Source organism: Ammospiza nelsoni, chromosome 13, assembly GCF_027579445.1.
Source record: "Ammospiza nelsoni isolate bAmmNel1 chromosome 13, bAmmNel1.pri, whole genome shotgun sequence".
In the NCBI taxonomy this organism is placed as follows: Eukaryota; Metazoa; Chordata; class Aves; order Passeriformes; family Passerellidae; genus Ammospiza; species Ammospiza nelsoni.
The window spans coordinates 14,157,924-14,172,047 of record NC_080645.1 but is presented as its reverse complement, the minus strand read 5'-3'; the positions used below and the strand labels follow the sequence as shown (position 1 = coordinate 14,172,047).

At 42.7% G+C, this 14,124-nt stretch overlaps 1 protein-coding gene across 4 annotated transcripts in view; it reads right to left on the bottom strand.

The window, feature by feature from the left end:
• Positions 1 to 14,124, bottom strand: part of NUP93 (nucleoporin 93) — a 78,390-nt gene that overhangs the window by 25,452 nt on the left and 38,814 nt on the right. For 3 of the 4 annotated variants that reach the window (XM_059481356.1, XM_059481358.1, XM_059481359.1), the window contains 2 exons: positions 4,394 to 4,456; positions 2,549 to 2,677 (listed from right to left, as the gene is read on the bottom strand). In XM_059481356.1, coding sequence (XP_059337339.1) covers positions 2,549 to 2,677; positions 4,394 to 4,456 — 192 coding nt within the window. Of the gene's footprint in view, positions 1 to 2,548; positions 2,678 to 4,393; positions 4,457 to 13,115; positions 13,226 to 14,124 lie in introns of those variants that run through there. The other variant, XM_059481357.1, reaches the window with a different exon arrangement.

Genomic DNA, 14,124 nt, shown 5'->3' with positions numbered 1-14,124 from the left:
TGTCAGCACTCCAAATGGCTTGGCCAGTAAACACACTGAGTATCTAGGCAGGAGACCAAGCTGGAGAAACCCCATCAAAATACTCTGTGGTGGAGTGGAAAGCATCTTGCAGTGCTTGGGAGTTAAGGGGTATGAGGATGTGCTACAGAGGGGCAGAACAGTAACCAAGAGGTGCCAGTGTTTCTGTATCACTGCAGGAGTGCTGACAGCAGGAGTGGAGGAGCTTATGGCCAGGGTGGAAGAAAGAAAAACCTGGAATAAGGAAAAACTTGGAAAAGGACAAAGGAAATGCCTGGGCACCTCATGGCACAACAGTCAGGACAATACCTTCAGCCCATAGGTGTTTGATACCTTGAAGACAAAACTCAGACTTTCCTTCCTTTCTAGCCCCACAAGAAGCACCTTTTTATCAGCTCTGATTTTCCCTGACAAAACGGTGGCCAGGCTGAAGGACAAGGGGGAAACAGAAAACCTCAGTGGCAAGTCCTGCACTAGGTTCTTTGAATCGTGAGCTTTGCTTGTTAATTGGTCTTATTTCCATGAATAATGTGTTGGTATTTCACTCTGCCCAAATTAGCTTGCCCAAAGCTTGAGAATTGGCTCGCAGGCAGAGCGGCCCCCTGCTGCATTTGGATCTGTGCCTTTTCAGCTGATTCTCCATCTCCAGAGGATATCAATTAAACCTCTACTATATTCTACAGGCTGTGTCTGTTTGTGTCACATACACACAAAAAACTTATTTGACTGGAACAAGGCTTTAGAAGAACAACCTGCTGTGGGGAGGTTAGATAACAGGCTTTTAACACAGTAGATGCACTTCAAACCTCTCAGACCTTTGACTTCTTGAGGCTAAGACTAGAATATATCAAGGATTTTAAATGCTCTTGAAATGACATACTGCTACTATGAAAGCTTTGAAACAGAGTATTACTGAGTGATAGTGTACATTGAGTCTTTAAACACATTCACCAGAAACATTAGGAGCTGAGTTTCCTCCCCTCCTCCCTCACACCAATTTGATGCTTGGCATCTCAAGTGCCATGGACTGGGGATAGCATCCATTTGACAATAAAACACCAGAATAGGGGTTTTACCAGCTCAGAGTGGGTTATTAAATTACTTTTGCTAGCAGTTAACATCCACATTCCAAAAGGAAAACCCCATACCAGTAACTAGCACACAAACCAAAGATGTTAGAAGCTATTAGTGTAACTGCCAAGTCTTCAGATTCACATCCTAAAATAATGGGATAGCTGTTCCTAGTTTAAAATTAATTCAGTCTGCATTATTTAGCATTTCTAATATTGGAAAGCTGGACAACCTTTGAGAAGTCCCAGTAAAGTATCAGTAAAGTATTTTCTGGGGAAGACAGCCTCTATAAAAAGAGGTATGCTAACTGGGATTAACCTACATTTAAAAGAACAGTAATCAGAAAGGGACATTTCATTAACATTTTCAATTATTTCCAAATCCCTATACAGGTCATACCACATTAGCACAAAGGGCTTTTTTTATTTCAGTATACTTGCAGGTCACCCCAATGAACAAGAATTTATTTCCATGGGTGGAGAACATGGCTATAAAAAATGTGTCTCTTTTTTAGCCTGAAAGCACAGCAACTTGCATCCCCCCACTCCCTATCTCCTCTCAAGGTGAGCATTTTCATGGAGCACAGTGCAGCAGCAGTGATGTAACTTTGTGCCCCAGGGATCACAGGTGCTGTCTGATGCTTTCAGCTCAGAGGAGCTGGGTTCCCAACACCCTGCAGGTAACCCTGCTTTGCTCTACTCATTTAACGGAAACATTTTATTTAAGAGAATAAACTGTGAAGGTTTAAATTGTAACAGAAGATAAGGAATGTTTTAAGATGACAGTCAATATCTCTTTTGTTAAACACGGGGTCAGTCTTGCCCAAAGGATTTGGCCACTGCTGGATTAACCTGAACACTATAGAGGTCTGAGCAGCACAAAATTCTAATCTGGTCTGCATGAGACAGCAAGATAAAAAGGAAAGCTTTTTTTTGTTGTTGTTTATTCATTTGGTTTTGCCAAGAAACCTGAGAGACTTCATCAGCCTCCTATGAAAAGCCATAAATCCAGGCCAGCACACAGTGATAAGGGGAAGAGACATTCTAAGACCTATGTGCAAGCACAATTGCACCTGAGAAACTCCCTGGTGTCACATCACAAGGGTTTCCTGGAGCCCCCAGTGTGTTTTCTGTCCTCTGGGTATATTGACCTAGAATGTGTTTGTGACTAAGATTCCAGCTAGCACATCTGCTGCTCAAAACACAGCTTCAGCAACAGCAGCTCCACTGCCTGTACCCATCAGCCAACAAATAGAAACAATCACAAAGGATTGATATTCTGCTAGACAATGCATTCTGCTCGTCAGAGCCATTCTAGAGTTAAATAGGGATTTTATATTTCTCATTTTCACACAGTTGTAGTTGCAGAATATTTCAGAGGTGTTTTCAGCAGTGCCGGAGTGCCAGCTGTGTACAATGCTGTGTGTGACTGTGCACAGCATTTAGAAAGACAGAGTTACCTCATTCTCCTGGGTGAAATCAAGAGCATCTTCCCCTGATGCAAGCAAAGAATGAAGAATCCTTTGTTTCACCTGTTCCCATTCAACCAGCATTGATTCTCGGTGATACTCCTCAGCCATGGCAAAAGTCTGTTGGTGAAGAAGAACAAGAGCTAAGGAACATATAGAAACACCCACCAGCCTACCTCTGCTATTAATAGACAAGCCTAAAAATGAAACAGAAAATAGCAACTACATAAATCAACCAGGTCAGCCCTCAAGAGCTAATGGTGTGCTGCAGGTTATTTTAACAGCCTTCCTGTTCAGGTACAATGGGATTCAGAAAGTAGGTGTACGTGGAGTTAAGACAACTCTCACATACCCCCAGCTGGTAAAAGAGGGAAACTGTGTCTCTTCCATGGCATGGCAGCACAGGAATCTGAGCAGGAGGAAAATCCGAAGGCTTCCTCCTTTAACTCAGCAGCACACACACAATATCCAGGTTCATCACTGATCTGTGTGGTTTGTTGAGACTTAACTTCTCTAGTGACCACTAGCTTTTCACCTCCTTGGAGGTTACAACAGTCTGACTTGCTGCATTCTTAACAAAGATGGTGTTTATTGCCCACAATAATTTTCAGGTCTTTACCAGTGTGTTTTCCTTTTTAACAGGAAATAGGATAAAATAAAAATCAAAATATTAAGGGAAAATAAACAAGTGTCAAAGAATCAGGAAGTCTCTTTAATCAGGAACATAACTTGGGAAAGCACACAGGAAAACCAAATCCCAAGAAAAAATAACCTTTACCTTTAAAATGGCTGATGTGCTACATTGTCTTTAGATCCAATTGAGGAACATATGGGAGGAAACAGCTTTTCCCTCAGTAAGGGAAATATTCCCTTATTTTAGGAATAGCATTAGGATAGAGAAGATGTTTCACTACCTTTTCTGTTATTGTTGGGGTGAGACTAACAGCCTCAGGCATAGCACCTCAGGAAATAAGAGACTCTCCACTAATTCTAAATAGACAATAAGCTATATTGTGTCCTCTACTTCTTTCCTGTTCACATAGCTCCGTGCTGCAATGTACTCAACTAAATGTCTTGGTTGGCTAAGTTTTTCATTTCATTGCAGTTCACTGTTAGAATATTGTCAATTAATGAGCAAAACATTCCTCAGAAGAAAGAATTGGTAAGAGACAATGACATTTGGCAAACGTTTAATTACAGTGCTAGCATGCAACCAGAGCTTAAGATTTGTGTTTCTTTGTTGCATCATAAAATTCACTTTATACTTTCAAGGCAGGATACAGGTTTTACCCATAGCTTCACTATAATCACAGGGATTTAAATATGCTTCAATACTTACAGATAATTTTGTGTAATTGAAATAATTTAATGATGCTTATGTACTATTTCTTATCATTTGAAAGAAACACAGGCTCAGTTCTAAACCTGATGCTCTCAGGATACATGGAGGGAAACAATCATAACATGAGCACTAGAAAGTATGGAATGACATTTCCAAGAAGGAGTTACAAGACAAACAACAGGAAGCATTTTTCCATGCTGCATAATTCAATTGTGAAAATCACTGTCCCAGAACATGACAGACACCAAAAGCACAAATAGATTCAGAAACAGGATTAGATGAATTTCTTATCAGTAAACAACTTGCTGCTCAGATGATCTTCAAAACAACTATTTGTTCAGAGGTGAAGATACAGGAGATGAAGGGGGAAGGGTAACTCTGTCTTTTTCTCACAGACTAAGTACTGATCCCTTTCAAGGGAAGAAAACTGGACTCTGCAAACCTCTCCTGTTTCTGTTTTCCAGCAAAACCAATGGTGCTTTCTTCCAACTTACCCTCCTCCTAGACTCTTCAATGGCAGACAGCAATGCATTATCTTTTTCATTCTTCAGGAATCCCTGCACAAAAGGAGAAACAGAACTTCAGCCAAAAAAATCAGCCTTGCACTAGCATCAGATACATATTGTAGTACTCAGCTCTTTCAGCTCTGAGAAGGGCTCAGAGCTATCTCTGCAGTCCAGTCCCAAGAAGTTTAAAGGTCACTTTACTTCACCAAAGGTACAGTAAGATGCCCATCCAGAGCAATGTGAAAATGAAAATGCATTAATCTCCCCTTTTAATATGCATTAAATCCAAGTGAAATGTCCTGCTTCTCTTCTCTTTTATCTCTGTGTCCCAGCATCTGCCTCCTCTTGCTCTCCATTTGAGGGAGCTAGGATGAAAGCTGGTAGGAGCGATAAGCCAAGATAAGACTGTTGGACTTGAGTATGCTGAAAAAAATAAAACAGGCTTTGACTTGGCAGCTTCAGGCAGAAGTAGAGCTCTTGGAGGACCGATACAACTGTGAAAAAGAGCCTTAAAAATAGTCAGTTGAGGAAAGATGGAAATAACTAAACAGTTGGAAAGCATACAGAAAAAGTTTACCACACAGCTTCTTTCCATGAATACAGCTGGAGTGGGTAAAAAAGGAAGAATTGTATTTTTAATTCTCAGTATATGAGTAAATCTCAAAGAGGTCAGGTGTGTGTGAACAAACTGATTTGGATGAGCTGTTAGCTCCTTATCCCAAAGGTTACTTTTATGACCCATACTAGGAAATGTAAAAATGAAGTTTTAACTTAAAACAAGTAGCTGTGGGGTAAAATGCAGTAGCACACAGAGACAACAATCAGGATATGCTTATCACATTTTAACATGCGTATCTTTATTTTGAATTTTCACTGTTACATCACCAATTAAATAAATCAAGCTGATTTGTCTGCCCAGACTTCAACTTAATCATTATTCAGGTCATTAAAAAAGAAAAAGAAGCTTTTGTATCCCTCTGAAGTAATCAGCTATAAATTATCAACTCCATTAAGTGCTAATATCTTAAAAGTCTGTATATTGACTCCACAGCTCTAAAACCAAAAGCTGCTAACAAATCCAGAGGGAACTCAGTGGACCATGCCTTATGCTTTTATAAAGAGAAAACACAGTTGCAGCAGTGTCCAACTGAATTTGTCAGGAATCAGGACAATTTTGTGCCTTTTAGTCTCCCCATCTTCCTGCAAAGAATTCCTGCAGTGACACAGGGAGATTTGAGCTTTTGCAAAAATACATTTATGGTAGGTCTTAGAAACTGCCCTGCAGCAGTAATATATACAACCACAAGTATCACAGAGTGATACTTAGCTCTGGGAGGCGAGGAGGAGTTGAAATCTCCCCCATCTGAAGCAATCTGGCAAGATACTGTCGCATAGGTGTGCTGCTTGCTTCCAGCTGCCCAGCACCAGCATGTGAAATAAAGGGTATTGCACCCTCTCCTGAAATATGTAGAACAAGCATTTGAGGTACATGGGACAGGCTGTGACCCCCTTCAGCTGGAAATAAGAAGGTGACCTCTTTCTGTACACCAGAGAGAGAACAAGCCGCCATCCTCCAAGGGACGCGCGGTGCAGATTCCCAGAAACAGCCCTGAATTACACACGGGAGGGAGTGGTCACCCCGAGCCAGCCCATTCTTCATTTCACCAGCAGACAGGTCCTGCTTTATTTTTAGACAATGCCCACAGAGAAATCACAGTTACAACCTGGAAAAAGGAAGCTAAATCCAGATCCTTGCACACGTCTGGGGACCAGCTCTTCCAGTAGCTGTCACTGAGACAAGGGCTGCCGCAGTCACCGAACTGGGCCAAGCCCCAGCCTCAGCTCTGTGCAGGAGAGGGGTGGAGACGTGCCTTGCAAGGCTTGTCCCTGCCTGCATGGGTACAAGGACTTTGGGAGGACAATGAGTTTTCTGAGTTCCCTTTTTTTCATTTCCCCACCTTCAACCTAAAGTGGAGAAAAATTATCTGGAATTAAAACAAGTGACACTTCTAGACCTTCAGAGCACACACCAATACAAGAACAGAAGAGACAGACCTGTTTCTGATGGTAGAGAGCTGATGCTGCAGAAAACAGTGTGTTAGCTGTGTTTTAACAACACTGTTAATTTTACATGCAAAACCAGCCCATTGTCTTCAAGATGCAGACCTACAGTTACCTGGCTGTGATGGAGGGTGTGAGCTTGCAGAGGTCCTGGATGCTTGGCTCCCTGCTTGCTCTGTGAGCACTGGACTCCTGAAAATCCCAAGAGATTCAGGTCCTACCTTTCCTGCGCTTGGTCTTCCCCTCTTTCCTTTCAGGGATGTGTGCACTAGCAGGTACCTGCCTAGAAATGTACACAGCAATGATGGTAATCAACAGAGTAACTTAAGATGTGCTTGAACTTCCCTTGATGTCAGTAAATCCAGGCTGAGCATCTTAATGAAACCACCCAGCTCCCTGAGAGTTCTACAACATCCGTTTAAAGGACCACATTACACCAAATGCCAATTAGAGATGATAATTGTCTTTTTCAATCTCAAAAACTACTTCTTTAGCAAAATAAAATCCTCACATATTCCAAATAACATCTGTAATGCCTCACTAAGGAGAAATCCATTTTAAAAAGGTTGTCCTATGTCTTGTGCTAAACATTATGACTCTAGCATGACAATTTCTGCTTCAGTTAATTACAGGCTAATTGTTAAACCTCAGAAAAGGGAGTTTCAGTAACTGATGCTGGAGCTCCTATTACTGCTTGTGAGAGCTGCTTCTACTTAGTTAGGCCAAATAAGAGCTCCTAGGGGTGCCACTCCAGGCTTTGGTGGCCAGAATTTCACTCCTTAAGAAAGTGAGGTGCGTTTGGCTGGCTGCAGGATTCCCTGGATTTATTGCATTGCCACCTAGTGGCGCACTACACTTTGGTCAGCAGACACGATTTCACGGATATACATAAATGCACCTCCTCTGCATGAAAAAGCAGAGCCCCAGAACAAGGATAGGCAGAGAGGTGGCAGAGATGCACTTTACATCAGAGAATTGTTGTCCTCAGAAATCCCAGGTCACTTTAAGGGATCACGTATCTCTTAGGAAGGCTGGGCTGTGAACAGTGCTGGTTGTGCTCACCAGTTACATGTGCCCTAAAAGCTTTCTGCAGTCCCAGAGGCAAGGTTTGACTTTGTCACGAACACTGGCAGACTGTAAGAGGATCCGGAGGTGCAGCGTTCAGCACGCACAGGGAGTGCACGGCCCACAAAGCAGGAGCTGCCCTCTCAGGGGAGATGCTGCTGATTGTACAACGAGTAACAGACATTGCTCCATATTCAGCATCCAAAGAGAAAAGCAGGAGGAGAACAGAGATTATTGTTAGGAGACAAAAGGCTATTTCACAGAGGCAGATGGCAAAGATAGGAACAGCCAACACGAGCACTGCTGTAATCTCAGAGGTGAAAACCTCACCTTGCAGCTCCCCCTGCACAAACTGCCAGTGCAGGGATCCCAGGGTAGCCTGGATTTTGCTTGAAAATGAAAATCTTACTTCCCTGAGGCAGGTTTATGCAAAAAGCTCATAGAGCCTTAATGTCACATCACTCTGCCCTCCTTTAGTGAGTAGCTTTTGATTTTCCTCTCTTTTACTGTCTGACTCCCACACATCCTTCCTGCACCTAGTTTGGAAGGGAAGCAGCATAACTCTTCCCCATCACCAGTTCCTTGCAGCACTCACTGGTGAATGTTTCCCACACACCATTTGTACAAATATCCGATGGTGTTTGCAAAACAGGGCCACGGGCACAGAAACACACCCACTCTCACACACCCTCGGGTTCCCGCTTCCACTTCCACGTCTACTGACTCTCAGCATCTTTCCTAAGCACATTCCAGATCCTCCTGGATCTCCTACACCTTGAGTTTCAGCCTGATCTCACAGTCTGCCCTTTTTGCTGAAATCCAGCCTCACTCTGCTGCCCTGGATGATGGTTTGCAGAAGTGGGCCTGCAGTGGAAGGGCAGGGCAGAGCCCTGGCAGCCTGTGCTTGCTGCACTGGTGCCTCTCATCACAGCCACAGACTGACACAGGCTGGTCTGACAGCAACCAGCACCTGCCTTGCTCCAGCCTGAATTCCAGCAGTTCATTATCAGCACAAAAGGGCACACGTGCACACACCAATGGTCTCTTTTTGACAGGAGACTGAAAGTCTCTTCCATTTACTGCAGTAAATGAGGTTAGTTAACTCTCCTGGCTGAGAGAAGTCTCTTAATTACTTTCATCAGCCAGGCCATACTTCTAATACTTGATCTCAGTATTCAAGCTGTCAAGAGAAGGCGAGTGTTGCCAAATAGTATATTGAGGCTTTGGATGGTGACAGCAATGGGTACTTTTTCACTGGCACAGAAAGAAAGAAGAAAATGAAATGAACAATCTGGGACCATTTCAAGTCAATTGCTCTTTGATTAAAATATTTCCAAGTGTTGGATTTCCAGTAGATCCAGTGAATCCAGCAGGGACAGTTAACAAAAATCATTCTGGCAACTCCAGGTGAAGCACCTGAATTTATTATTTCTACTAGCAATTCTAAGAAACAATTTGCTAAATACAATCCTACTGAAAACATGGACACTTCTGAGCCTACTTCTGAGGTGGTGTACCCTGGCACAACCCTCCTGGCCATGTTCTCTCTGGAAACAGAAAATGAAGCAAAACTACCTGTAACTTTTTAAATCTAAATTATTGTTTGTGCTGACACAAGCATCAGAGCTTGCTGGCTGGCTTTAAATAGGCCAAAGGGTGAAGAGTCACGGCCAACTATTGTATTCCTGAGGATGGGGACACACCAGTGTAGCATGGGCAGTGTTTCAGTCTATTCACTGCTCCTTTGTATGTGTGACACCACCATGTGGAATACAATATGGAAGCTTCCATAGGCCTCCCATGATTTGTTTTTCAGAAAGCATCAGGTTTTTTGGGCTAAAGCCACGCAGATAAGCAGCTTCACTGCATACTTTGGCCTGTGCAATACTGTGCCCTTCAAAGCAGCAAGGCAGATGCCCAAAGATCAGCTACCAAGCACAATGAGCCAAGAGCATTTGTGAAATTGGCTTCCTCCTTGGAGAGATGGCAAAACTGCTATGGGGCCAAAACAGACTGAGGGCAGAGAGGAAAATAACCCAAAGAAAGGTTATTTTCACCAGTCAGTATTACTTCAAAGCTGCATGAGAGGCAAGGAGTGCATCATTGTACACAGACCAAAAGGTCCACTGGAAAGGACAGTCTGATGAGTCTCATCCCATAGCTCTATACGTTGTTCAATTTAAGGATTTAGCAATACAAAATTTCCCTAGCCTTAGACAGCTGCACTTGTCAAACTAAAACACACATTTCTCAACTTCCTTACCATCATGTTTAGAGTGGGAAATCCTGTAACATTTTTAATTCCCTGTTGACTGAACAGAAGAAGCAGGGAAAAACCAGAAGGCTTTAGAGTTTGATAGGACCCAAGAACCTGTTGTTGCATCAGAGACTTTCAAAGCAACAGCCGTGTTGAAGCTGAAAAGGGAAAAGAACATAGCAATAACTAGAACACAAAACTGTGCTAATACAGCCAAACACTGGTTTTGGGGAAGATCTGCTGCTCTGCTACCTGCCTTCACAGGGGTCAAATCACATCCCCCTGTGCACTGTGACCCTGCTACACACTTGTAGCCAATACTCATGGATCAGCTGGTTTGAGAGTCAAGCTAGGAGAGCTCTTCCCCACCTTGCAAGCCAATAGCATTTGAGTGGCAGTAAATCATTAAAATATACAAGCCCTGGCTTCATCTCTGCTTCCTTGTGCGACTAGTAGCAATTTTAAAGACTACTTCAGGGTTTTTAAAGTGGCTTCCTGCTCCAGCAAAATCAAATTTTGCAGAGCTGCAATACTGTCTTCCTTTCATGATGGAGAAGCAGCAACCTGGGCCTCACCCCAGCAGCAGCAGGAGTGGATGCAGGCCAGGCTGGAGCCCATGCACAGTGCAGAACAAGAAGGGCACCTCCACTTGCCCACAAGGCTCTCCTGGGGCTGTGCACCATGGAAGATGCACAGATCAGCCCTTCCCAGAGACCAGCACTGGGGCAGGAATGGGCCTCCCCTACCGCGCCACCGGCACACGTTGATGCAGTGACCAGGTTTGAACACAGTCTCTAATCCGCGTTACAGAGTGAGCCTTAAGCAAATATTTACAAAGAGCTCTCTGCTGCTGGTTAGTGCCTGCAATGCAAAGATCTAGCACTCTTTTCTGTATTATTTTACTGGTTAGACTGCTTGATCTGTGAAATTTATGCAGTTTTCACAGTAATCTTAAGATGGTATCCAGGAACATTGGATTTTGCTGTGTTGGATAAATATCATTATTCCTTCTAGCCATGACAGGAGAAACTCAAACTGCTGAAAGAAGCATTCCTTGGGAAAATCACAGATCAGCTCTAACATAAGCAGGGGCAGATGGTGCATGCTCTTTGACTCCTGCTGGGCCTGTTTGAATCTGGCAAGTGAAGACTGGAAATGCGTTGCTCAGACATACAGGCTTGAAGGGAAGAAATACAAACACCTCCCAGCACTCACTTCAGCCAGGACACCATCCATTAAGCATGGAAGGCTTATACCAAACCATCCCCAGCACTGAGAGGCACCACCACATCCCACACCCAACCGCAGTCCTCTAAAACACATCTGCAGCATGTGGCCAGCAAGGAGAGTGCAGGTATCTGCAGCGAACAGAAGCAAAATTTACCATGAAACATACAGGAGGCACAGCTTTATCATACTGGAAATGCCTAGAAAAATACCACTGCTCAGATTTCCTGCAGGAATATTGTGCCAGGCACTCAGCAGCACCAAAATCAAACGCTCTGCTATGTGGCACTGCTTGTTCCATGTATAAATGGAGATCATCACTGCTGGCAAGAAACAGGACTCCGCTTAATTTTAGTTTCTTCTAATTCAACACAGGATGCTCAGTGAGTTCATGCACTATGAGATTTCAGTATTTCATTTAAAACTGTACTTACACGTGGCTTAACTCTTGACATAACATGAAAACTCATTGCAGTGTTCCTGCATAGATTGTTTTAAAATATGTCAGACATTTCCAAGATTTAACAAATCCAACTGCAATTAAAATGAGTGAAGTAGGACATGAGTTTTAGAAAACATCACAATGTATCAACCATTGCAATAGATATAATTTATGTACTGCTTACACAGCATACCTAATTACTAAAATATTAGTAATTATCCATACTATTTGTTCTGTCTTTCTCCTCCATCACAGCGAAACCAACAGAACTTCAATTACACAAGTTAGTTTCTCATTCTCAGGCTCTAAAAATTGTTGCCCTGTCACGTAGGGCTGCACAGCACATGCAAATCCTGTAGGTTTTTTCAAAGTCACAAAGATTTTAATGGCATAAGACTAAGATAATACATTTCTTAATCGAAAATTTTGCAGCAAAGTTGATTAGAATGAAGTTCTCTTTCACATAAAATCACCAGCCTCCACTGCGCAGATCATTTTTGACAGCAATTGTTAATGCAACACAAAAGTAGTACAAACAACAGTGCTACTTTCTCTAGTCACTTTGTCTTTCTCCCCAAGCATATACTCATTTTCTTTCTCCCTGTGATATAACTGGGAGTGATCAACAACAATCCCAGGTCCTATCAAGGTATAAAGCACTAAGGAGAGCTGTGCAATAACAAAACAAAGTCTAAAACAGTCCTAACCTGCTGAGAGGTCTTGCAAAGAACAGGATGAGTAACAATGAAAAAAAATCTAGAACTAGAAAGATATTACCATCTTTACATTCCTGAATATTTTTATCAGGAATATAAACATCTTTGTGTTTTATTAATTGAATAAACATAAAAATTTAAAATTAGAAAGAAGGTAGAGAGACTCTTGCCAGCCAACTGTGGCAGCAGGACTCTACATTAATCTGGAAGGAGCTTGTTCAGCTTGTACATTACACCTGAAAACACCTCATATGGCGTTTCTGTTTGTCTTAATCAAGACAAAGAAACCAAAATGTCATAAAGGCAATCAAACACAGTGCTACCTCACTTGGAATTACGACTTCTTGAGTGAGGGAATCTCTCCACACAGATCAGGCCAGCAGGAGCAGCAGCAGGACTCACGGAAAGCCCATCTCCTGTGGCACCGGCACAGAGCGAACAGACCACACAGTCTGAAACCTGAGCTCATTCATCAAGTTTCCAAATATATGGCTACCTGTTTTTCTTGACATTTTTGAAGGGGATCAAGAGGGATGACCTTAGTGTGGGGCTTTGCTCAGTGCTATGGTGAGTGGCTACAGCCTCTCCCCAGCCCTATACAAGTCCTCGCATTATGATCCTGAATAAAAAATACAAGCCTACAAAAATCACAAACGCGTCAAGAGATCCACAATCAAAACTCAAGGCTTTGCCTCTTTTTTGGAATTTAAGTAAATTAAATTATGAGATAATTCCAGTGGGCTTGAGATGCACAATGCAACCCCATAGCAAAAATTTTTATATAATGCAAACAAAGATAAGTTCTGATCATCCACTACAATTAGCCGCTATACCCGCCTCTCCGGTATCATATTTTTTAAGGGAATACTGCGAAAAAACCTACAGATTTAAATGATTTAATACCTTCCCTGTACAGTCTTATCCGAGGCTGTAATGTAATACCTCTTGCTGGAAACATGCTCTCATCAGGCAGAACGCCCTCAAATCAAGCCATCGAAACCAATTTCACTGATGACGCCATTTTCTTATTTCTTTCGCTGCCATTTTAGCATCGTGGTTACTCCACATTTCCTCGAGAAGTAGCTGTGCATTCTCCCTGCTCTAAGAGGAAACCATGCTCGAATAACACGGTGACAAATGAAACCTGTATGCTGAATTTCTGCCCGTGTCACGTCCCTACATGGCAGGGGCGAAGCACAGTTGCCACTGCAGACCACACCTCAATTCCCTGTACCGGGAGCTGGCGAGGAGTATCCTAAGAAGGTGCAAGCTGAGGAAGCAGCCACTGGAAATCCACGGGCACCACAGGAAAAACTGATACAACTGAGGAAAGAGGAGTGTCCACCTCTGTATCTCTCTGAACCCCACAGAAAACACTGGCTAGTAAGGGAGTAGTTACTCTTTGAAAAGAGAAGCAAAAGCCATAAAGGAGGCACACAGATAAGCTTGCAGTGTCTGCTGTTGGACCAACTGTGTATTAGCATTAACATATAGGCAACCACAAAAACCCACTTAACCTGGCAGCAGAAAATTCATTTCTCAGTATCACATCCAAAAGCCAAACAGTCACCCCAATCAGTCAATAAAGTATTCCTTATCCCAAAATGACATTTCTGATAGATCACCAGCAACAGGGGCAAATTATTAAACAATCCTGCTACTTATTAACACCCAGCCGCCTCTAATTCATTTCTAAAAATTTTATTGCAGTCCTTCAGTCCCCCCCATCCCTTGCCCCTTGCTAAGTGCTTCATCCTTCTGCTTGTCTGACTGGGAATGTGTAACCTTGCTGTTTGCGAGAAACAGGGATGCTCTCAGGATTGTCTGAAAACCAAAACATGATTGGTATTTCCACATCTCTTCCTTCACAATTTTAAATGAGTTGAAACAGTTAAATGCCTTCAAGTTAGTCTGAAATGGTAGGTAAAAAAACAGTAATGAAAAAAATCAG